The sequence below is a fragment of the Saccostrea cucullata genome, unplaced genomic scaffold (genome assembly GCF_032062105.1).
Source record: "Saccostrea cucullata isolate Sc308-1 unplaced genomic scaffold, CSIRO_AGI_Scuc_v1 ctg4925, whole genome shotgun sequence".
NCBI lineage: Eukaryota > Metazoa > Mollusca > Bivalvia > Ostreida > Ostreidae > Saccostrea > Saccostrea cuccullata.
The window spans coordinates 54,882-78,241 of record NW_026920346.1 but is presented as its reverse complement, the minus strand read 5'-3'; the positions used below and the strand labels follow the sequence as shown (position 1 = coordinate 78,241).

Below are 23,360 nucleotides of genomic sequence, written 5' to 3'. Positions count from 1 at the left end.
TTTCACAACCGAATTTCTTAAAAAATGTCATATATACACAGCATGCTATTTATATTAGCCTTTCACAGAACATTAATTTTATTTAGTGAAAACACAACAAATATTTCAGAATCTCTTCTTTCTCTCTCTCTCTTTTATTTATTATTTATTTATTTATTTTTTTTGCTATTAGCAAATCAATGTCTAACATGAGAAAAACCGGTCTGATGGAGGGGAGTTCTGTGGCTTTTTGCAATAAATCATTATGAAATCATTATGATTTTATTAGAAGTACCACAATGAAATCAAACAAAATGTACCATATATCCCGTACCACCCCATATATTGCTATTTATATTAGCCAATTAATTTTATTTATGAAAACACAACAAATATTTCAGCTCTTCTTTCTCTCTCTCTCTTTTACTGCTTTCACTATATCAAGACCCCTGGCAAGCTAAAATGGTTATAAATATTAGAACCAATCAGATTGCTCCTTTCAAACAGGTTGTTGTCTCTGACAGGAAGCGGTTTTGTGAATCGTAAACCATGTAAACACAACACAGTACAGGTGCAAAACCAGGTGAAAATAAGGTTTATGTTTGAATGGAATGGCATCACACGCAGGGAATACTCGCATGAGTCGAGGAGGTTCTAACATGGATGCCACGAGCGGACCGGGGTATGCAAACACGAGCACTATGATTCAAAACAACCCAAATGATCCACCGTATGCGCTCCCACACCAGTATCATAACGGCGTGTCCCTGGAAAAATTCCACAACATGGGCGTGTCCAGTCGTCCCCACGTGCGGGAGGCGGACTCCCACAGTCGGCATCACCGTGGGAAGAGTAACTTTGACAACATCCGCTCGGAATGCCTCCGGCGCGGACGCTTGTATGAGGATCCGGAGTTTTTGGCGCACGAGACCTCGGTATATTTCAGCAGAAGTCCGTCTTTCAAAATTGAATGGAAAAGACCAACAGTAAGATTGTGTTATTTAAGTTTTTTTTTTTTTTTTTGACGTATGTCTCTCTTCTAACCCCCCCCCCCCCCCTCCCTTTACAAAAAAAACAAACAAAACACACACACAACACAAACAACAATTATTTTGCTGTAAATTACAGAAAACGTTAAGATTCTGATGTGTTGTGTCCAAAAGTGAAATTGCCTCCTATATTCATCATTCAAATTGTATCCTACATAACTGGTACATCATTAATGCATTGCCCTACTAATCATGATAATTCAGGGCCTGATAGAAATAAATGAAATAAATCTGGAATTTTATTAACAAAAGTCTTATCTCTCAGTAAGCATGTGTATAAATAACCTAAATATCTTGGGAATTGTGTGCGAGGACTAACCCTAATTCACTCGGGTTGTGCAATGCAAGGACTAATCCTAATCAATCGAGTGGTGTGTGAGGACTAACCCTAATATCTTGGAATGTGCAAGCAATAAGCAAAATCATTAATAAAAAATGGTATTCCTTTTTGTCTGAATAATCAGTCACATTTTTGTGTTTTTAAGAGCATTAATTCATTTTATTTAAATTGAGCAATTTCCATTTTTCAAATCATTGAAAGATATGCTAGCGCTGAGCAGTGCACAGTAGGCACATCATATCTAAATTAGCATATTACTGACTCTGTCACTGAATGTTTGAAGATTCATGAGCTAGGACATGAGCTACATGTACAATGTTTTATGCTGGCATATTTTTTGAAGCATGTTAGCACTTCATGTTAAATATGCCAGCATGAATTGATGTAGTTCCTGTACCTCATGAATCTTCAAAAATTAAATTCATTTCTTATATTTATTTGTCTTGAAAATCCATTTAAATATGTTAAATGCAAAAAATTTCCTAAGTTATTAAATTCCATAATATCACTTGTAATATTTCTTTTATTTATCATGTTAATAATTTTGATATTAATTTTTCAATTAGACTAATTAATATTCGGCATATCCTGGTCTGTTAAGTGTTTATGCCCAGTGTTCTGTCCAGTTTGTACTGAGTCACTCAAGCGTGTCCACAACTTATCTGATTAGATTAAAAGGCCAACCGTCTTTACATAATCGCTCAAAGAAGATCTGTTGCGATACAAAAGAGCGCCCCAGGAATGCAACTGTTCTGTCGGGGGGCTTAAGAATATCCCACATACCTGAGAGTTTAAATTACAAAAAAAATATTGTAAAAGTAGGAACTCAATGCACTGCATGGGAATAGAGAGAAATGAATAGAGATGTTAACCAGAATAAATGAAAAGAATTCAATTTCAAGAAACTTTTTGTTCCAAAACTGAATACAACTTACAATGATTTATAATTTTTAAATTTCTTCTATTTTTTATGTGTTTTATACAAAATGACAGCAACTCCCCCCCCCCCCCCCTTCCATATAAAAAAAGAGAGATGAAAAGAAAAACAAAAGATCGAGTCCATGAAGTATGAAAATTAGATCATGTACCCAACTCAACTCTCACTGACCCCCCCCCCCCCCCCCCCCCCCAAAAAAAAAAATATTTATAATGTGTTAGAAAAACCATAATATTATACAGGAGAAAATCATGGCTAATTTTTTTATTGCTGTGATATTAAGTGTATAGGTTTATTGCTATAATTATTGTTTTATGAAATTTCATAACTTGACCTGTAATGTAATATCTTAACTGAAGTTAACCCATTAAATGCTTACATGATAGATTTTAACTTGATACATGCACATTGTAATGTGTAGCCTAGGACTAAAGGTACATGTATTTTGCACATGTAAGCTTAGTAGGTATTTTGAAAATATAAGAAGGGTTTGGTAATTTTAGATATCATGTATTATGAATTTATTTTTCAATCTCAATGCCAATGTTCGATATAAGGTTCATTTTCTATGGATAACATTTGAATGCAATCCCAGATGGCTCTATTCAGTATATAGTCTATATACTTGTGTATTGTTTTACCTGAGTCTGCAGGTATCACCTGTCTTGTTTGGGGGCATGTTACCTGTCATCACTGATTTTAATCAGACAGGTATTTACCTGTATATCACCGCTAACATCAGAGGGGGATACACAGGGGCACTCACAAAAGTGTAAAGAAAACAACAAATACATACAAAGATTAATCAAAAAACACACACACAAAAGAAAAACGAGAAAAAAAATAGGGTGCAGAACGGAAAATATGTAATATTTCTTAAATTCAGATTTAATTATATGAGCATGATGAATAATTGTGCATATATACCAGTATATACAGTGTATATACATGTACATTATATAAAAAAATATAACAATATTTTGGATGGTTGAGAAATGACTTGATGTTGATAGTACATGTATATTTCTTTTGTTCAATTATGAGAACATGTATATTAATTTGAGCTTACCACCACCCCCACCAACACTACCTTCCCCCAAAGGAAAGCAAAAAAGGGACTAGGGTGTGTAGGGAAGGGATAGAGCATTTGCTTGTCTTCAAATTCTATCAGAAGCGGACCGTACCAAGTTTGAACATATTCTATATGATGATTCAAGCTAACCACAGGATGGAGAATTTTTTTTATCCTTATGAGTTGATATTGTATGCTATCATTGTCTGTATATCATTTCTCTGTTGACTTTTGTAGGAGATAGCCAGCCACTACAGATTAAAGCCAGCTTTCTTTCTGGACAACGCCACCAAGTTTGATGTCATTCAGGGAGACTTGGGTAATTTCGTGATTAACAAATGTCTGTGTCAAGTCTTAATTAATCTCCACTCCAGTCATTAGGATAATTTACTTTAATTTTTATGCGCCCTGATCGATAGATCCGGTGAGTATATTGTTTTTGTCCTGTCACCATAACTTTTGAACCATAAGTCTAGAGATAGAGACTTCATATTTGGTATGCATACTCAACTAATAAAGTCCTTTCACATGACATGAAGGTCAATGACCTTGTGACCTTGACTGTGACCTATATGCTAAAAATAGCTTTTTCCACTGTTTGTCATAACTTTTGAACCATAGGAGATAGGGACTTCATATTTGGTATACTTACTCCACTTATAAAGTCCTTTCAAATGACGACAAGTCAATGATCTTGTGACCTTGACTGTGACCTACCGTAAATCTGGAAATTTTTACGTCGATTTTATTTTGCGAATTCTGGTCAAAATGGTGTTGATTAATTTTTACGTTTCAATATTTTGCGAATGTCCACTGCTTTGTTTACATTTCCTTATGGGTAATTTATTTTTAAGTAAAATATTTTTGCGAATTTGATGAACTCACAAATTTGCTAAAAATTTATCTACAGCAAAAATTTCCAGATTTACGGTATATGCTAAAAATAGCTTTTTACACTTTTTGCCATAACTTTTGAACCATAGGAGGTAGGGAATTCATATTTGGTATGCATACTCCACCGATTAAGTTCTTTCAAATGATTCCAAGATCAATGACCTTGTGACCTTGACTGTGACCAATATGCTAAAAATAGATTTTTTGAACTTTGTTGCCGCCAGGCACATAGTGTTTCACAAACACATCTTGTTTTAAGAGTTGTTTTTCTTTGACCAGGTAACACTTTGATATGTTTTAAGAGTTGTCTTTCTTTGACCAGGTGACTGCTGGGTGGTGTCTGCCATTGCCTGTTTAACGAGTCCAGATCATCGGGAATTATTTCGTCGCGTTGTTCCGGCGGACCAAGGTTTTCAGGATGGCTGGTACGCGGGAATCTTCCGATTTAATTTCTGGCATTTTGGGAAGTGGGTTGAGGTGGTAGTAGATGATCGATTACCGACGTATCGCGGACAACTCATGTTTGTTCACTCTCTACACAAAAATGAATTTTGGGCAGCACTAATGGAGAAAGCATATGCAAAGTAAGCAAATTAAAAATGATTTTTTAAAAAGTCCACACTGTCAAAGAAAGTATGCATGGTCAGTGGTCCATAAAAGAACATCCAATTAGTGTGTAATTTATTGTTGCATAGATATGTGACTGACAATTGCACTAGAATTTGACTACTTGAAACAATGTTCACATTATCATTTCACAAGCAACATTCCTATATTAATTTGTTTTTTTGGCAGATTGTATGGCTCCTATGAAGCTTTAAAGGGAGGTAATGTGGCGGACGCTCTGACGGACTTCACTGGGGGGATATGTGAGGGGTATACACTCAGGGGAAGCAATGCTAACGTTCCTAGGAATATTGTCAACATTTTGTTCAAAGCCCTGGACAGACAGTCACTGATTGGTTGTGGCATCAATGTAAGTAAAATGTCACTGATTGGTTGTGACATCAATGTTAGTGAAACCATCACTGATTGGTTGTGGCATCAATGTAAGTAAAATGTCACTGATTGGTTGTTTGACACTAAAATGACAGTGTCTGTAAGTGAAACTTCCAGTGGATGGCTGAGGTATCAATGTCAGTGATATGATTGCTATTTGGCCATTTTGTCATCTGCATGTATTTTAATCATAAGTCATGAAGCAAATGTTGTGGTGTTTTTTATGTCAATCTGTTTGGCTTTAAAGGTATTCTCACAGTATCCTCTCATTGTATGACAATAAATCAAATCTGAAATTATTCTGGAAGGTAGATTTAAAAAAAAATTTAACCTCTGATATCAATGATTAATACTGAGTTTTCTGGAATGCAGATTTTTTAAAAGTAAAATATTGTATGTTTACAGCCAGTAAAAGGTCACCAAGGTGAACAGAAACTGCCTAGTGGTTTGGTGGCAGGGCACGCATACAGTGTCACAGATCTAAGGGAGGTAAGTGTTGATATTAATGTTAAAGTATTATAGGCCAAAATAAACATACATGTTCCTGCTTATGTTCACTGCCAAATAAAAAGTTGTAAGATGTTAAAAGTGAAGTTTCTGTGATGTCATTTTTTTCAAAGAGGAAAAGAGGTCCAAATGACATCTTTGTTTACTTCTTATCTGTGTACTGCCAGTAATTAACAATTTTTCTCTTCAGATTTTGTTGATGACTGACAACAGAGAGACACCTATCACATTGATACGAGTCCGAAATCCCTGGGGGAACAAAGTGGAGTGGAGGGGAGCCTGGGGGGACAGGTGAGGGGGGCAGGGAGGGATTGCGTAGAGCGTGTGTCAGCAGTCAGGCTGTGGGGGCATGGGATTGTGTGGAAGATGAAGGGTGTGTCTACAATAGAATTAGGTGGGTGCTGAGGGGGTTGAGTGGAGGGTGTTTCAGAAATGAGGGACAGGTGTATAGTAAGGGGGTTGTTTGGATGATGGAGTGTGTGTCTACAGTCAGGGACAGGTGTGGGGGGAGGGTTTTGAATTCTATGGTCAAGGACACTAATTTAGGTATAAATTGTGCTTTCAGATCACGAGAATGGAACAGTATTCCAGCCGACGACAGAGAGAAGATGGGGCTGATCTTCAGGGATGACGGCGAGTTCTGGTAAATAATTAATTAAATGGACAGAATCAGATCTGTCAGAGGCTGTAGGTACAGGTACAGATACCTTAACCTTGAATCAGGGATCAGATACAGATTTGTTCATGATCAATGAATAAGCATCATTGAATGAAGATTTTCATGGGGATCATAATTATTTTCAATAACATTACAATCAGAGCATATTTCTATACAATCTTTAAGTGAGATAGTAACAGAATTCAATGTAGAAATTTTTTGTATACTCTTTCATATTTCATATACACATTTCTCTGTTTATAAGATAATTTGATAGGTTTATGATTGTTTTACAGGATGGAGTTAACAGCATTAATGCATAACTCTGATTATTATACAGGATAGAGTTTACAGACTTTATGCGTAACTTTGATTATTTTTTCACACAGGATGGAATTTACAGACTTTATGTGTATAACTTTGATTATTTTTTTACACAGGATGGAGTTTACAGACTTTATGCGTAACTTTGATTATTTTTTTACACAGGATGGAGTTTACAGACTTTATGCGTAACTTTGATTATTTTTTTACACAGGATGGAGTTTACAGACTTTATGCGTAACTTTGATTATTTTTTTTACACAGGATGGAGTTTACAGACTTTATGCGTAACTTTGATTCGTTAGACGTCTGTAACCTGACCCCTGACTCTCCAGTAGAGATGCCTAAACAGTGGCACACAGCAGAGTATCATGAGCGATGGATGAGGGGGTTTAATGCTGGAGGGAGACCTAAGTACAGAGGTAAGTAGTCAGAGTTACCAGAGGTAATGCCAGGGGGAGGCCTAAATACAGGGGTGAGTACTCATGATTATCAGAAGAGGGGGGTTTAATGGAAGGTGTTGGGTTGGGTAAATACAGGGCAAAGTCTGCAGTGGGGAGGAACCTCAATAAGGACAAGGTTAATTTTTAATAAAACCTGGCACATATGGTTCTTGACTCAAGTATCAGGATTAAGTTAACAAACTCCTTTGGAGAGATGGTTTAATGTTGAGTGTTTAAGGGGACAGAAGGAGGAAGTAGGGGGTACATAAAAGTATTCAAAGTTCTATGAATGTAAACTTTTATGGTATATAGTATTTATCCCATTTTAATTTGGAAGTTTATACTTTGGAAGAAAAAAAAAGAATTTCCTTAATAATAATAATTTGATTTTTACATCAGAGAGGTAAGATTAAACCCTGTCTGTTTACTTGGCGTGTTTTCATGTGAATTATTTTCTTTTGTCTGTTGTAGATTCTCATTGGACGAACCCCCACTTCAAGGTGACCTTGTCAGACACAGATGAGGACGGCGACAAAGTGTGTAGCTTTATCGTTCAGTTGATGCAGAAAGACCGACGGAAAATCAAACACAGGGGAGAGAAGCTCATCTACATAGGATTCCTTGTGTATAGGGTAAAATTAAACTCATAGAATGATCTTCTTTATTTTATTTATCAAGAAGATTATAGGCTATGAATGTTCACTCCTAATAATTGTATGAAGGTATATGCATAGTCTAACCTGGATCATTGTCTGGAAGTTGGAGAAATCAAGGAAAGAAATTGAGATATTCCAGGATTTATGATATTGTCTAAAAACTTGGGGTATACGTATAAAATACATGCATGTAGGAAAAATGGTGGTTTGAATTTTCAAATGACTTCAAAATATTCTTAAGTTCAAGTGTATTGGAAAAAAAAGACATTTTTATTATTTATTTTCTATTTTAGTTATCACGAGATCACACTGTTCCCCTAAAGAGAGAATTCTTTGATACCAATCAGAGCGTGGAATCTAGCGGTCACTTTATCAACATGCGTCAGAGAATCGCCCGGCTGTCCCTACCCCCCGGGGATTACGTTGTGGTACCCTGTACGTGGGACCAGAATGAGGAAGCCGATTTTTATCTAAGGTTCTTTTTTGAGAACAGAAATGCTGTTGAGTAAGTAATGCTTTAGAGTAAAAAAAAATCTACAAAGAATATCATGTTAGAAAAAAGGAAGTGCTGGAATTTTTCTATAAAATCCCATATTCAAGAAAAGCAAAAAACATATACATATATGCATGTAACCCATTAACAAAATTTAATGTAGATAATGTTAACTTTTTTAAGATCAGTTAAGGACATTTGTTTTTAGGAAGATCAAAAGAGCCATAGCTGCCTTACCGACGACTCGGCCTACACAAGTATTTAAAAGGAAATCACCTGTTTCTATTTATAGATACATGTACCTTTTCAAATCAAAATCAATCCACATGTATGTAAACATTTGTGAACCAGTGTTATATTTTCATAGTTGCAAGTTTGTTGCATGACAGTAATTTTATTTGTCCAATACTTTTATTCTAAACAAGATTGTTTGAAAACCTTAAAAATAAAACAGGCTAGCAGCTATGATTTTGGATCATTAAATTAAGACTGTTTTTCTCCAAGATAAACTTTCAATGTGTAATGCTACATTATATATCTCTTCTAAAATTTTTTTATACATGTATTATAAAATAATAAAAGAAAACATAGGAAAATGCACACGAGAAAAAAATAAAATCGTAATATACGCACAGTGAGACTCGAACTCACGATCATTATATCTTCAATCCAGCAATCATACCACTATGCCACGAAGTCTTGGCAATCAATTGGATAAAATTAAGACAAATTGTTGAATTTTGAAATAATTTTAGAAGAAAAATTAAAAACATATTTTCAACATTTTCAATATAAAGTCCACCTTTAACCAAAATTATCTAAGCGTAATGAAGTGCAGTCATATCCAAATAAAATTATTCAGAAGTTGTTTTTCTGGTTAAGGATGGTCTTTAGCTACATTTTCACATTGTTAAGGGGGGCACCTCAGTATTTACTATATTCTCATTATAAACTGAATGATTTTTATATCTATCATATGATGGAACTATCAATATTTGAATATTATTATTGGGTGATTTGCTTTAAGGCATGTATAAACTAACATTGTATGACAAAAAAATTGGTTAAATAATGTATTTAAAAATCATTTCTAGAGTAGGCAAAAGTGACTATCAAATGCGCTAAGGCTCTTTACGCTCAAGGAAGTTTAATAATTTAAAAGTATAGAAATGTTCTTTTTTTCTAGAGAGGTGGACGAGGCCCCGGTGAGAGAAGAGATGCCCCTCCCCTCTACTGACAAAGACAAGGAGGATCACTTCAAACGCTTCTTTCACTCAGTTTCAGGGGAGGTAACTCTTACTTAGTTTATTTGACTTCCTTACATGCTGTCAAAAGATTGTAAACTCGTGATTTTACCAGGAGATATACAGTGTATGTTCCTGTGTAGTAGATGGAAGAAATGATTTAATTTATGATAGAGGTAATTAATCACTGGGATACAAAATACAAGTTTTGTACTGAAATTAATGAAATGAGTAATGTACTGATATATTGAACGTATCTGAATATGAGGAATTTCTCAGATTTTATATCTTATTTGAATTAACTCTTTATCTGCCCTTGTAATACAAACAATATGTTATTTTTCAAGTAATTGATTTAATCTCTTGTTACAGGACATGGAAGTGAATGCGTTTGAATTACAGACAGCCTTAAACGAAGCTTTACAGAAAGGTGAGGTTGTTTATTACGGTATACCTGGATATTATGATACTGTATAGGGGATTAATTTCACGGGTTGTAATTTTCACGTTTTTCTCTTTCCTGACACTGTTGCGATTTCTTGAATTTGCAGAATTTGTGTATTATTAAAGTTTCCACCCCTATCTATACCTATTGAAAACTTATTCACTGTTTCTTGAATTCACAGTTTCATCAACACCGTGAATATAGCGAATATTAACACCGCAAGTTTATTTCCCCCTATACAGTATTCTATTGCATGGGACATATTGTGAACGGAGACTAAAATATCAGTATATAGGTGCATAAGTATAAATTCCAGAAGTTTTTTGTTCATTTGTTCAAACTTTTAAATTGCAGTAACAGAAATGTAAGCAATGTTAAAGAATACATAACAATAATATTCAAGCATCCAAACATTCATTTACACTTCAAAGTAGAAAATGTGTGTAGGGCTTTCATGAATTATTGTGATATTTTGGAAAAATAAGCCAGTAAGTTTATTTTATAATTACATGCAGTAGTTATAAATTTGATGAATGGATAAATATTTTTTACAGAACCTTTACATCATCTCCTGGGACTCCAGGCCTGTAAATCCTTCGTAGCTTTAATGGATGTATCCTTTCTATACACATTGCAAACACTTGAGTATACAAGTATGATACATTCAGCTAAAAGTAAAGATGAAATAGGAGTTATCTTCCCCTTTACTTTGTGTGTTCTAGATTCTTACAATTTGAAAACCATGTGATTATATTCTTTGAAAACATTCTATTTAAATAGACTGATATGTTATACATTGATATCATTTTTTTAAATATCTTTTTACAGTGAATATTTAATTCATCTCATGAAATTGCTTATCAGATTTTAATTAAATTTAAATTTTCAATATTTGGTTATAAACATAAAAGTTTGAATTTCATAGAAGTTAACTTCAATATTTAGCAGCTGAACAAATAAACAAGGTATATAATTTCCTAAACAAGCTTTCAGGTTGATGGATCGGGTAAACTTGGTTTCACAGAATTCTTGTACCTGTGGAATTTACTTCGTAGTTGGAAGGTTAGAACTGAAAAGTCATTTGTTTAAAAATTGATAAGAAGTCTACTCAAATTCGAAAAAAAAATTTGTGAGGATAAAATTGTTGTTGAAAACATTGTTTGATTATGTTTTGTTACAGAGGTTGTTTTATCAGTATGATGTCGATGGCTCAGGCATGCTCAACTCGTTTGAGCTCAGACGGGTTCTGGGTGCAGCAGGATTCAAGGTAGATAATTCCACCATGAGGTCCCTGGTTTGGTGGTACGCGGATGAGAAATTCTGTGTCAGTCTGGACAACTACTTCATCTGTCTCGCTCGTCTGATGAAACGCTTTAGTGAGTAGAAGGTGTATGAAATTATCAATCATGGAAGTTCCATTATGGAACACAATTACTTGGAACATACATATAGATAGCTAAAATATTGACTGATCATTTAAATATGATCCTTTTTCTTTTTGCACAAATTCAAATTTTGACTAGTTTTTGTTTATGATATCACTTTTTTTTTCTAAATTTCAGATGAATTTAGCAAGTTGAAGAAAAATGAACAAATTACCCTCTCTTTGTCACAGGTAAATTAATTGATACATTCCAACTTCTCCAAGTCTGAAAGAATTCTCTCAATTTTTACCCATCCTATTCCATTTTCAGAGTGGAATTTCTTATTCTAAGAAATAATAATGTCTGTATACTTCTAATGATAAAAGAATGTGAAAAAAGTGCTTAAGATTGTAAATTTTATATTTCAGTGGTTGCAGAAAGGTGTATCATGATATTATCAGGCCACACCCCAGGGGTAAATGACTATATCAAGCTGACTGTGATAATGATCCAGACTCCCATCATGCAATGCAGCAATTTCATATGAAAACTGAGTCCATGATGCAATGAGTGCAATGCAGTGACATACGTTTCTTTGTGAAAAGATAATATGCTCAGTTTTATAACCGAAGTTTTTTTTTTTCTGTTTTAGGGAATAAACAGGGTTTACAATGTACATCATTTAAAAAATCTCAGGGTAGTGTATTCATTTATTCAATACACAAATATTTATATTATTATAAAGGAGTATTTAATGATCTTATCTTGGTTTGTTTTAGAATTTGTTTTTAAAAACAATACATGACTTCAGACCATTCCAAATATTTAAGATTTCATGCATCAGAAATCGGCAGCTAAATCAATTTACAGTTAAGTACTGGAAGATATCATTCAAAACATACCCCATTTATTTCTTTTGAAGTTTAAACAGTTTTATTCTAATTGTTTCAGAATGCAGTTTAATTCCTGCACATTTAATTTACATGACTTTGTGTTTGTTGATATTTTTATGTGATATTCTAATATTATTCCATCTTTACATTTCATTGTTGTATTACTGTATCAGTGTTATGAAGATCTGTATTTTGTTGTTTCATGCTCTACATGTATTTATTTCTAATGAGATCTTTTGGTTGTATTTGTATCTAATTATATAATATATACAATATATCATATTTTGCATTTTTTTTAAATTCAAGTTTTTGAGATCTGATATTGAACATTTTTATTGTTTTTTAAGCCTATTTTAAGTTTTATAAATTGGTTTCTAATAAAATTGTATTAAGGGTCCTCCACACACCCACAGGTTATGCTCTAATATTATTGAGCATTACTTTAAACAAGCATATCAACCTTTAAAAACTGTCCAGGGATTAAAATGTAATTTATACTGATTTTTTAAAATAATTATTTCACAAGTTATAAGAAATTTTTCCCAGAGCATTTTCATACCTAGCACAACAAACTTTGTCTTATCCTTTCGTATATTTTTAAGCTCACGGAATAACCATAAAAATTCATTTTTATCTATCAACATATTTTTTACAGAAATTTATTTTATTTATAAAAAGTACATAAAACTTATTTTCTCTGAAATACATTTCGAGAAAAATCAATAAGGACTCCTTTTGTGGAGAAGAAACATTAATAAATTAGATTACATCAAAAAATTGAATTAAAATTAAATGCACTGATGTAGAAAAAACATTTTCCAAATCTTTGGTATCAAAGTTCCTTTTTGGAGTTATCTTTCCTGTTGCACGGGACTCAAAAACTTTGGCAAGTCTCCGCATACGTCACTATACTATATTTAGTAATTACTAGCCACTGAACTGGACAAATATAACAGAGGAAAACTAGAAATACACACTATTTTATTAATATTTATAAACAACAATGAGATAATGTATTATTGAAACGCACAAATTAGTGTGCCGAAATTTCAACTATCAAAACAGACTCGATCGGTTGATTAGTCTGAAAGGATAAATAATCTATACGTTTTTCGTCATAACCACCGGTACCTGTTGTTTACGAATTATTATGTAACATAATCCAAGACGTCTGTTGTTCTTTTATTTAACAAAAAACCGCACATCCTTTTCCATCGGTCACTCCGTGATCATGCCATGTGTTCATTGTTTATAAACGGTGTTAGGTTATTTCGTTCTTACAGAAACTCGATCGAACCGGAAGTAAAAGTATTTTTTCTCTATATACGTCACAAGTCACATGGTGTGGAGGACCCTTAAATAATGTACCATATATGAATCTGTTTTTGACTTTTAAAACTCAGTTATTGAGATCTGATATTGAATATTTTTATTGTTTTTAAAAACCATTTGAAGTATTATCTTATTACTGTTAAGAGCGCTTCATGGAAATATAAGCTGCATTATGATTTATTTTTTTTTATGTCACACTGCAGAACATTTCATTCTTTGTAAATGTACCATGTGATTTTTAAAACATAAATATATGTTTTTAACTATTGATTTAAAAGCATTGAAATGGCTTTTTCATTTAAAAGTAAAATATTTTATTTTGTTTTGATCCTTCTCTTATGTTTTAAAAAGGATGCTTACGCTGAAAGAAATCAAATTGATAACCGAAAATGAGGCTTATTTCATTTCTATACAAAAACTTCTTATGTCTTTATTTATATCAGAGACATATAATAGTATTATATGTCTCTGTTTTTATGTACTATAAACAGGTCTGGACGATTTCTAAATATGGAAGTCAAGAACGATAACCAAAAGTTGCTATAAATGTACATCAAGTACATGTTATTATTTTTCTGTCCAATCAGACAACAGCATTTTTACATACCCCAAAACATATTTTAAAAGAACAAAAAGATAACATGTGCTTTTGTTTTTTTCCTCAAAAAGATTTTTTGAACAAAAAATCTGTAGAAGTTAGATGAAAACTTTTGAAGAATAAGATATTCTCCACATTTTTACCGTGAACAACCTTGACATTTCTATATCGGTAAAGAAAAAAAATAATGCACGATAGAATGTAATCGTTTACAGAGGTATAGATCACACTAGCAAGTTTTTACCAAGTTCAATAAAAACATTTACCAGAATATATTAGATGATGGTAAATATAATTTTGCTTAGCCGTCCGATTTTCATCGATAATGCTTTAAGTCCATGTGTATAGATCAACTCAAACTGTAAGTGTTTATCGTATGGAGTATACACATATAGTTTTGCATTATCACGGGTTTCATGAGCGCCGAATACTTAAAGCTTTGCAGACTTTAAATGGGAATAAGGAAAGGCGTTTAACGTGGAGAAAAAAGAATCCTGTAATTATACATGAATGCGTTTTATCCCAATATCTTACCTCGCATATCAGAAACTGCATGGACTACTAGTGTTCTGTAATAAACACTCAAAAATTATAAGGACTAGTATCTTTTCGATAAGATTTTTATGTCAGGCTCTAAAAACTGAAAATTTACCCTATTTATATCGATTTTTTAACGTAAGTAAACTTTTGGGATTGCTAAATCCTAGAGACAGATTTTTTGATCCCACTTAAAATGTTTTCCAAGCTTTCAAGTCGTGTTTGTTCACGGTAGAATTGTCATAAATATTATATTCCCAAATGCGCATAAAGTTTACAAAAAGTTTTTTCTAAAAAAATCTTTTGAGCAAAAAACTTAAAAACCACGTGTTTTATTTATTCTCTCATGGGTTTGTCTAAATGCTGTTATCTGATTGGTCAGAAGGATTGGTGCCTTGTTTATTCTGTGTATTAATAGCAATTCACGGTTATCGTTCTTGACTTCCTTATTTAGAAATCGTCCAGACCTGATAAATAGAAAATGTCAAAAACTGACCAGAAATTTAACGTTTTATAGAGGCCTTTGCTTAGGCTTGTTTCTTAAGATTTTTCTTGTTCCTTGATTTACAAAGTAAAATTGAAGTTTTGAAAAACTTTGATAAGATAATGTTATCACAAATAGACTTTTACTTTGTGTAACAAATATATCATACAGTGAAATGAATGTAAAAATCCTTTACATAGTTAATTCTTTTGCTAGAATATGAACAAAGGAGATAACTTTTATCTAAGTTATCGTTAGTTTTCATTCATCCTCAAAAGCATTTAACACAGTCTTCAACACCTAAGGATGCTTGGCATAAAGTACATTCCATAGCTAATACATGACACATTTTTGAAATATTATATTTATTATAGATTATTATAGGTGAGTACATTATTTATTTTACATTTTATGAATTAAATTTCATTTTTGAAAATTCATGAGGACATTAACTCATTTCGTATATTCACATTATTTTCTGATAAGTTACCACAAATTACGCCATTCAACTGCATTTTTAAAGCAAAACAGTTTGCACTATAGTTTTGACGTAAAATATGGTATTATGACATAAGAAATGAGATATTCATGCTCATCAATGGTAGTAAATGAGAAAAAGAACATAATTCTTATTTGTGAGGAATTTGTTAAAGACAAATAAATGTAAATATAAGATTACAATATAATACACTTTTTTTGTCTATGCATTATTACCTATCAATTTTTATATATAGGATATAGGTATATAGGAATCACCTTGTCCGTCTGTCTGTCTCCGTCTGTCTGTCTAGCTGTCCGTCTGTCTGTGCAATCGTGTCCGGTCCATATCTTTCTTACAGAGGGACATTAGAATCTACTACTCCACACTAAGATTGCTCATAACCCAAGGGTGTGTCATGACCTTGACCCAAGGTCATTTGGGAAGTTCAAGGTCACTGGAAGAAAAATTTCATAATTTGTGTCCGGTCCATATCTTTCTTATGGATAAACTTGGTAGATTCTCATTTCACACAAAGATTGCCCATGACCCAAGGGTGTGTCATGACCTTGACCCAAGGTCATTTGGGGAAGTTCAAGGTCACTTGGAGAAAAATTTCATAATTCGTGTCCGACGTTTTATCTTTCTTATGGATAAACTTGATAGGTTTTCATTTCACATAAAGATTGTCCATGACCCAAGGGTGTGTCATGACCTTGACCCAAGGGTGTGTCAAAACCTTGACCCAAGGTCATTTGGAGAAGTTTAAGGTCACTGGTAGAAAAATTTCATAATTCGTGTCCGGTCCATATCTTTCTTAAGGATAAACTTGGTAGGTTTTCATTTCACACAAAGATTGCCCATGACCCAAGGGTGTGTCATGACCTTGACCTAAGGTCATGTGGGGAAGTTCAAGGTCACTGGAAGAAAAATATCATAATTCGTGTCTGGTCCATATCTTTCTTATTGATAAACTTGGAAGGTTCTTATTTCACTCAAAGATTGCCTATGACCCAAGGGTGTGTCATGACCTTGACCCAAGGTCATTTGGGGAAGTTCAAGGTCACTAGAAGAAAAATTTTATAATTCGTGTTTGATACATATCTTTATTATGCAAAAACTTACTTCTGAAAAACCCAGCGGGGGGTATTTTGTCCTGATTGGACAGTTCTAGTTATTTCAGCTTATCTTTCACATTCATCATTTAATTCAGCTCTGACAAGATATTAAATGTAAACTTCAATGATGATTGATTTCAACTGTGAATTACCATTTTAAAATGCTTAACTACAGTACAGCAGAAAAATTCACTTCAAATATTTGATTTTCTTCACTTGTTTGTTTGCCTGTTGAGCAATAAACACATTGTCATTTGTATCTATGCACAGTCCCCGGGGTTCACTCAGTCCACAGTCTATGTAACGGAGGAACTGCCCATCCTGGTCTATGATGTGGACACAGTCATTGTTATAATCAGCTGTAAGGATGTGACTCTGACTGTCTGTGGTGATTCCTCGTGGACTGAATGGTTGGTTCTTTGGAGCAGGAGTATGTCCAGTGTATCTGAATCTCGTTTCCCCGGCCTGATTGACCACCACTACTGCTTTAGCTCCACAGTCAGACATGCAGATATCCAGGTTCCTGTTTTCGTTAATGTAGTATGTGTTATATCGACCAGATGAATAGAGAGGTTTACCTTTATCATCAAACTGAATCGTTTGTTTCTCTGTGGAGCCAGAGTAACGGACAACTTTTGTTTGTTTGTAATCATCACTGTCCATGATAACCAGGAGGTCACCAGAGGAGGTACTACAGACACCGTCAGGTTTCCAGTTCTGTAGTTTGATCACCTCCTCTATCTTCTTATTCTTCACAATGTTCACAGTTCTGTCACCATAATCAGTATAAACTAAATCTCCAGTTTTTGTCACTGCTATATCTATTGATGTGTTCCCTGACTTGGTTGTGATTGACTTGAGTATTGATCCCTGATTGATGCTGTAGAGTTTCATGGTTTTTTCATTTCCTCTTGTCCAGATTTCTTCATCACTCAGACAGGCCCCACTGAAAAGCTTTTCATACCCAGTGTCTATAGTGGTGACAGTCTCTGGTTCATCAAGCAGCTGTTTGACTGGAGTAGAGGATCCAGCTTCTGGTGATTTCTGTATTGTCTTCATTCTGTAGCCAAGCTCATCTGATGCTGTAGAGCTTGATGATAAGGCTCCAAATAGCTTAGTTAATTCTTCTCCTTGAATTTGTTTTGGCATGAATTTTGGTAAAGACGGCGCAATTTTGTGTGGAAGCTTTCTGTATTTGTCTACATAGAATTTGACACTGAATAGTTTTGACAAATCATTCGTGTCTATAGTGATATCAGTTGATTTGATTTCATCCTTGATATAAGATATTGTCTTGTTTATTTCATCCAGATGTTTCTGTAGAGTTTCTAACTGTGTGTTTTTCATCTCATCAACTTCAGCTTTAAGTTTCTGGACAAGTTTGTCAACTTCTCTGTGCCAGTCCTCTCCATGCTTTGTAATGGCTTTTGAGAGATTTCCATATTCCTTTTCTAACTGTCTCATTCTGTTTTGTACATCAGAGGCAATGTCCTTGTAGGTTGGAAAAATTATTTCATTTAATTCAGTTTGTTCTTGAAGTATCTTGCTCTTTTGTTTTTCCACAATTTGCAAAATTTTTGACAACTTATGCCCTAAGTGTTGGTCAGATGCAATGCAAGTACTGCAAACAGGAATGTCACATTGATTACAGTACATTTCACATCTTTCTTTGCTATGAGTTGTACATCCAGGGTAGAGGGGAGTGGATTTCTTGACCTGGTATTTGACGACTTTGTGGTCCTTGGACTCATCAGATATCATATGTTTCCCTACACAAGCTGTACACAGGTTGACAAGACACGTATCACAGTGCATCTGTACCACAGCGGTCTTACACAGGTCACATCGCAACACGTCCTGGGCACTGGTACGGGAGTCCATCATTAGATGTTTTTCTCTTAAATATACCACAAATCAACATTTATTTATCATGTATTTACAATTCATAACGAGGAAGATGAATTGTAAACAAATTACAGATAAACACATTGACAATTTGACCTTAGACGAATACGTATACTCGTAATTAAAGCACTACTAATATCTGACCATAACCAAACGCCTATAGTCTGATTACTAAAAAATTCATTTATTGCGTCATTTCCTCATAGAATGCCATTCACACACAATTTTACTTGGTTCCTTTAAATTTTGGTACTTGAGTACAAGCTTTTCACAAAGGATCAACATCCAGTTGTACATCTAGTTATGTGATAATCATTTTCATGTTTTTCCTTATACGATTTTGAAAGGTATTATTAATTTTTACAATATGATTTTTCACAACTGAAAAGCCAAAAGGTAGTGCTGAATTGGCTCCACTGGTGCACAATATAAAACAGTTTCTTCTCCAGAACCATAAGATTGGAACGACCTACCCATAAGCACTTGTTTTGTGTACGGGGCACCATCTACTTATTTTTATCGCAAGGTGGTAAAAATAAGTAGGTGTGCCCCATAAAGGAAACAAGTTTCTGTGCACTTATTCTAGCTTCCACCCGATTAACTGAACATAGAATACTTCGAATCACGGTGAATCCGTACTTTATCTGATATAAGTACTGAAGCCAAAACTTTTTATCTTTCACCTGTCAATAATTTATTTCAAATTGCACCTCTTGTTTCACGTCATACCAATCTTGTGTGATGGGTCGAAGATCCTTTAAAAGTACAAACATACACGTAGATATGAACGGCATAATTAAATTATAATAGCCTTATTTCGGGTACAAAGGTAGAGGTCATGTACTGAGTATATATCAAGGCACGGATAAACATTCCTGGGAGGAATAGAACTGGAAATATAAAGTATGAGTATACATCTGGTGAATAATGTCTGAAATCTGGAGAATTACCTTACCTTTTTAGGAAGGTAATGGCGATCACCCAGTTGTTTACAATTGTTAACTCGATCAGAGACCTTGACTACCGTGTAGGTACCCGTATGTTTTACCTGTCTGGTATTTTATACTTCCTGCTTTATTATATAAGTTACTGGTATATTTTACGCCTGTCTGATTTTGCACCCCAAACATCATTAACTAACCAATACACAGTGCTACACTGCGTTTAGACGAGTATTTTAATAATCAAGGGTGTTTTTTTTAAATGGTTTGAAAAAAATTAAGGATTTGTTTGTTTAAAAACAAATCATTCCAAACTTAATACTTTTAGTTTAATTTTGTACTTTATAATAATGCAGATATATTTCTTTTAATTTAATGCATAACTTAGAATCAACCCACTTACTCTATGACAAAAACAGGCGGCCCCCTGGTACGAAGGGAGGGGCACCCATTAGCCCCCTCCCTCCCCCCCCCCCGATTTTGGAAAACAGTCTTTTGCTGTGTCAAAGTAAAGACATTTTCTTTGATAACCTGCTTTCCTACCCCTTTATTTTTTGCTTACTACCCTTATTTTTGTTGCAATAGAAGTCAAGAAAAATATTGCTTCTTGTAGTCCACTTCAAAAACGTTGCTACGGGTTTTAAAAAAGGTAATGTCAGATTAAATGACACATTAATAATATTTGAAATTATGTCAAATATGTTATTGAAGTTTGTATTTTTGTAAATTTTCGACGTACATATGGTTAAGTATCAAGTAGACAGAAACATGGTGTAACAAAAAGATGACAATGTCACTCGACTTTAATGGTTTTATCTACATATGATCTATACTAAGGAAAATTTAAAATTCATAGCTTCACAATATACAGAATGCAGCACTAGTATACTTTTATCACCTGCATACGGAGTTTATATGTCTCAGTTGATTCGATACATAAGAACATGTTCTACGTATGAGCAATTCCTAAAATTAGGAAAATTATTGACAAAGAAGTTGATGAGACAAGAATTTAGCAGTATCGTTTTAAGTCATCATTTCGTTAGTTCTATGATTGATACAATAACCTTGGCAAAAAATACAATTTATCATTGAGTAAAATGCTGACCGACGTTTTTCTTACTTATTTTTGGTCCATTATTTGTACACTTAATTGACGACATACTTTTCCGTTAAATCCCGATCATGACAAAGAGCAAACGGCGGGTGTGACCGGTCAGCAGGGGATGCTCATTGCTCCATGGCACCTGATCCCACCTCTGATGCTATGGGGGTCTTTTTTTGCTTTGCTCATACATTTTGTATTGTATTATGGACTTTTGATCTTGAATAGTGTTCGATATCTCCATACAACTGTATGTTTCACATTATTGATGAAGAGCAAAAAAAAAAAAGAAAATGAATTAAAATTAGAAATGAATGTTTGCCTAAAAGATAAGCAATCATGCTAGCTCGGTTGATTGTCGATCAAATGATACAACATTTCATTAGCTTATACAAACGTAAAGACAGATGGTATGTATATACATGTATGTATGCTTTTAAAATATAAAACGATACTGTAATAATGATTATTTGTATGAATTGCAAGATTTGAAATCACATTCGGACGTTACATGTAGCATTCATTTTATTAAAAAGTACAAGTATATGAAATAATTTTTAGTGTACAGATGATTGTACGCAGCCTTGAGATTTTGTACTTCTTACATGTACCTGATATAACACCATTATGGGACGAACACAAGCATATTTTCTATAAACTTTCGATATATAATTATTCTCAGGACTTTCACTGCATATAACTGATCATATAAATTTTTCTGTTCTTATATTGAGCCACAAGTAGCAAGTCACTTTCGTCAGTAAATAGTCCCCACGCACATTCTACATAACGGATGAATTGTCCATTCTGGTTATTTGATCTAAGGATGTCATTTATTTGTTCCATATTTCGTTGCACTTTTTGAATATTCTGATTTATTTTGGCCTTGCATCTTTTCATTTCATCCCTTTGTTTGTTTTCCACTTTTGTTATTTCAGAAGACAGATTATTGAAATGCCTTTCGATGGCATTATGCCACTTTCTTTCTTGATTAGAAATATTTGTTTCGAGATTTTCTAAATCTACCTGAAGTTCAGATTCTTGTTTTCTACGTCAGATAAAAGAATATCATTATATCATAAGTTTTTCTAAGTCTGATTTAAATCGTTATTGCTTTTTCTTAAAATTATCAAAAATATTTAATAACGTATGTTTCTCATGTTTTTCTGAGATTGTACATTCTATACAAACTGGAAAATGGCAGTTTCACTTCGTAAATTAAAACCAACGAAGGTGTGACACCGGGTGACAGCTGATAAGACATGTGTCCCTATGCATTGCTCTACAGAGGTTGACATCACATACGCGCACAGGACCTTTACCTTAAAGGAATTGCAATTTACACATTGCAATATTTCTTGGGCGCTAGTTTTTGGATCCATAGCTTTACACGAATCTGAAACAAAACGATTTTTTCAAAAAAAATATCAAATGTCAAATGTTTATATTTTTCACAAATAAAAGTTTCAATAAAGTAAAATCTTCAAACGACAGATTCTGTTAAAACCGGAAGTGCTATTGATAAAGCATCTACAGGTCGATAAAGTATTAGCTTATCTAATGGAATCTATCTCCTAAACGTATGAGATTAAGAACAGTAACATCAATGTAGATGTTTGATTTTCTTCACTTGTGTGTTTTTCCCATTGAGCAACAAACAGATTGTCATTTATATCGATGCACAATCCCCTGGAATAACTCAGTCCACAGCGTATGTAACGGAGGAAATGTCCATTCTGGTCTATGATGTCTATAGAGTCATTTTTATTATTGGCCAAAACGATGTGACTCTGACTGTCTCTAGTTATTCCGCGTGGACTGAATGGTTCATTCATTGGAGCAGGGGTGAATCCAGTATATCTGAATCTCAGTTTCCCGGCCTGATTGACCACCACTGCTGCTCTAGCTCCACTGTCAGACACACAGATATTCAGGTTTCTGTTCTCAGTTATGTATTTGTTAAAACGCCTAGATTAATAGAGAGGCTTTCCTTTATCGTCAAACTGTATGGGTTGTTTCTCATTGGAGACAGAGTAACGAACAACTATTGTTTGTTTGTTAACTACTTTACATGATAACCAGGAGGTCACCAGAGGGGTACTACAGACACCATTAGGTTTCCAGTTCTGTAGTCTGATCACCTCCTCTATCTTCTCATTCTTGACAATGTTCACAGTTTTATCACCCGTATCAGTATAAACTAGATCTCCATTTTTTGTCACTGCTATGTCAGATGGTATGTTTCCTGACTTGGTTGTGACAGACTTAAGTATAGATCCTAATTTATGCTGTAGAGTTTCATGGTCTTGTCATTTCCTCTTGTCCAGATTTCTTCAGACAGACCACTTTGTAAAGGCTTCCATACCCAATATCTGTGGTGGTGTTGTGAGTCTGTATGCCTTGACCGATAAGCATATTTTAGGATAAAAATGTTTATGTACAATAAAACTTAAAAAATCAATGTTGGGGGATATACGAGGGTTGTCCCGTAAAATCGTGGACAAAGCGCTTTTCTCGAAAAGTAATGGGCGCACTAAGCTGAAATTTTCAGGACATGTTTATTCA

The 23,360-nt window shown here is 33.9% G+C and overlaps 3 protein-coding genes across 3 annotated transcripts; 1 reads left to right on the top strand and 2 right to left on the bottom strand.

Moving 5' to 3' along the window:
- The first annotated feature begins 485 nt into the window (after window positions 1-485).
- Window positions 486-12,527, top strand: LOC134247502 (calpain-9-like). The gene is made up of 17 exons (XM_062729857.1): window positions 486-965; window positions 3,615-3,696; window positions 4,594-4,855; window positions 5,067-5,247; window positions 5,676-5,759; window positions 5,968-6,068; window positions 6,343-6,420; window positions 7,024-7,181; window positions 7,674-7,834; window positions 8,152-8,363; window positions 9,538-9,640; window positions 9,968-10,025; window positions 10,595-10,653; window positions 11,034-11,102; window positions 11,221-11,416; window positions 11,603-11,655; window positions 11,833-12,527. Exons 1-17 carry the CDS (start codon window positions 591-593, stop codon window positions 11,854-11,856), a joined length of 2,256 nt encoding a protein of 751 aa, XP_062585841.1. The 5' UTR covers window positions 486-590; the 3' UTR covers window positions 11,857-12,527.
- A 4,379-nt stretch (window positions 12,528-16,906) lies between these two features.
- LOC134247427 (uncharacterized) lies at window positions 16,907-19,740 on the bottom strand. The gene is made up of 2 exons (XM_062729800.1): window positions 19,705-19,740; window positions 16,907-18,741 (listed from the first exon to the last, which is right to left on the bottom strand). The coding sequence occupies exon 2, from the start codon at window positions 18,726-18,728 to the stop codon at window positions 17,034-17,036; it is 1,695 nt and encodes a 564-aa protein (XP_062585784.1). The 5' UTR covers window positions 18,729-18,741; window positions 19,705-19,740; the 3' UTR covers window positions 16,907-17,033.
- Window positions 19,741-22,369: 2,629 nt separating this feature from the next.
- Window positions 22,370-23,210, bottom strand: LOC134247470 (uncharacterized). Its single transcript, XM_062729829.1, has 3 exons — window positions 23,139-23,210; window positions 22,800-23,083; window positions 22,370-22,706 (listed from the first exon to the last, which is right to left on the bottom strand). Exons 1-3 carry the CDS (start codon window positions 23,208-23,210, stop codon window positions 22,370-22,372), a joined length of 693 nt encoding a protein of 230 aa, XP_062585813.1.
- Between the last annotated feature and the right edge of the window lie 150 nt (window positions 23,211-23,360).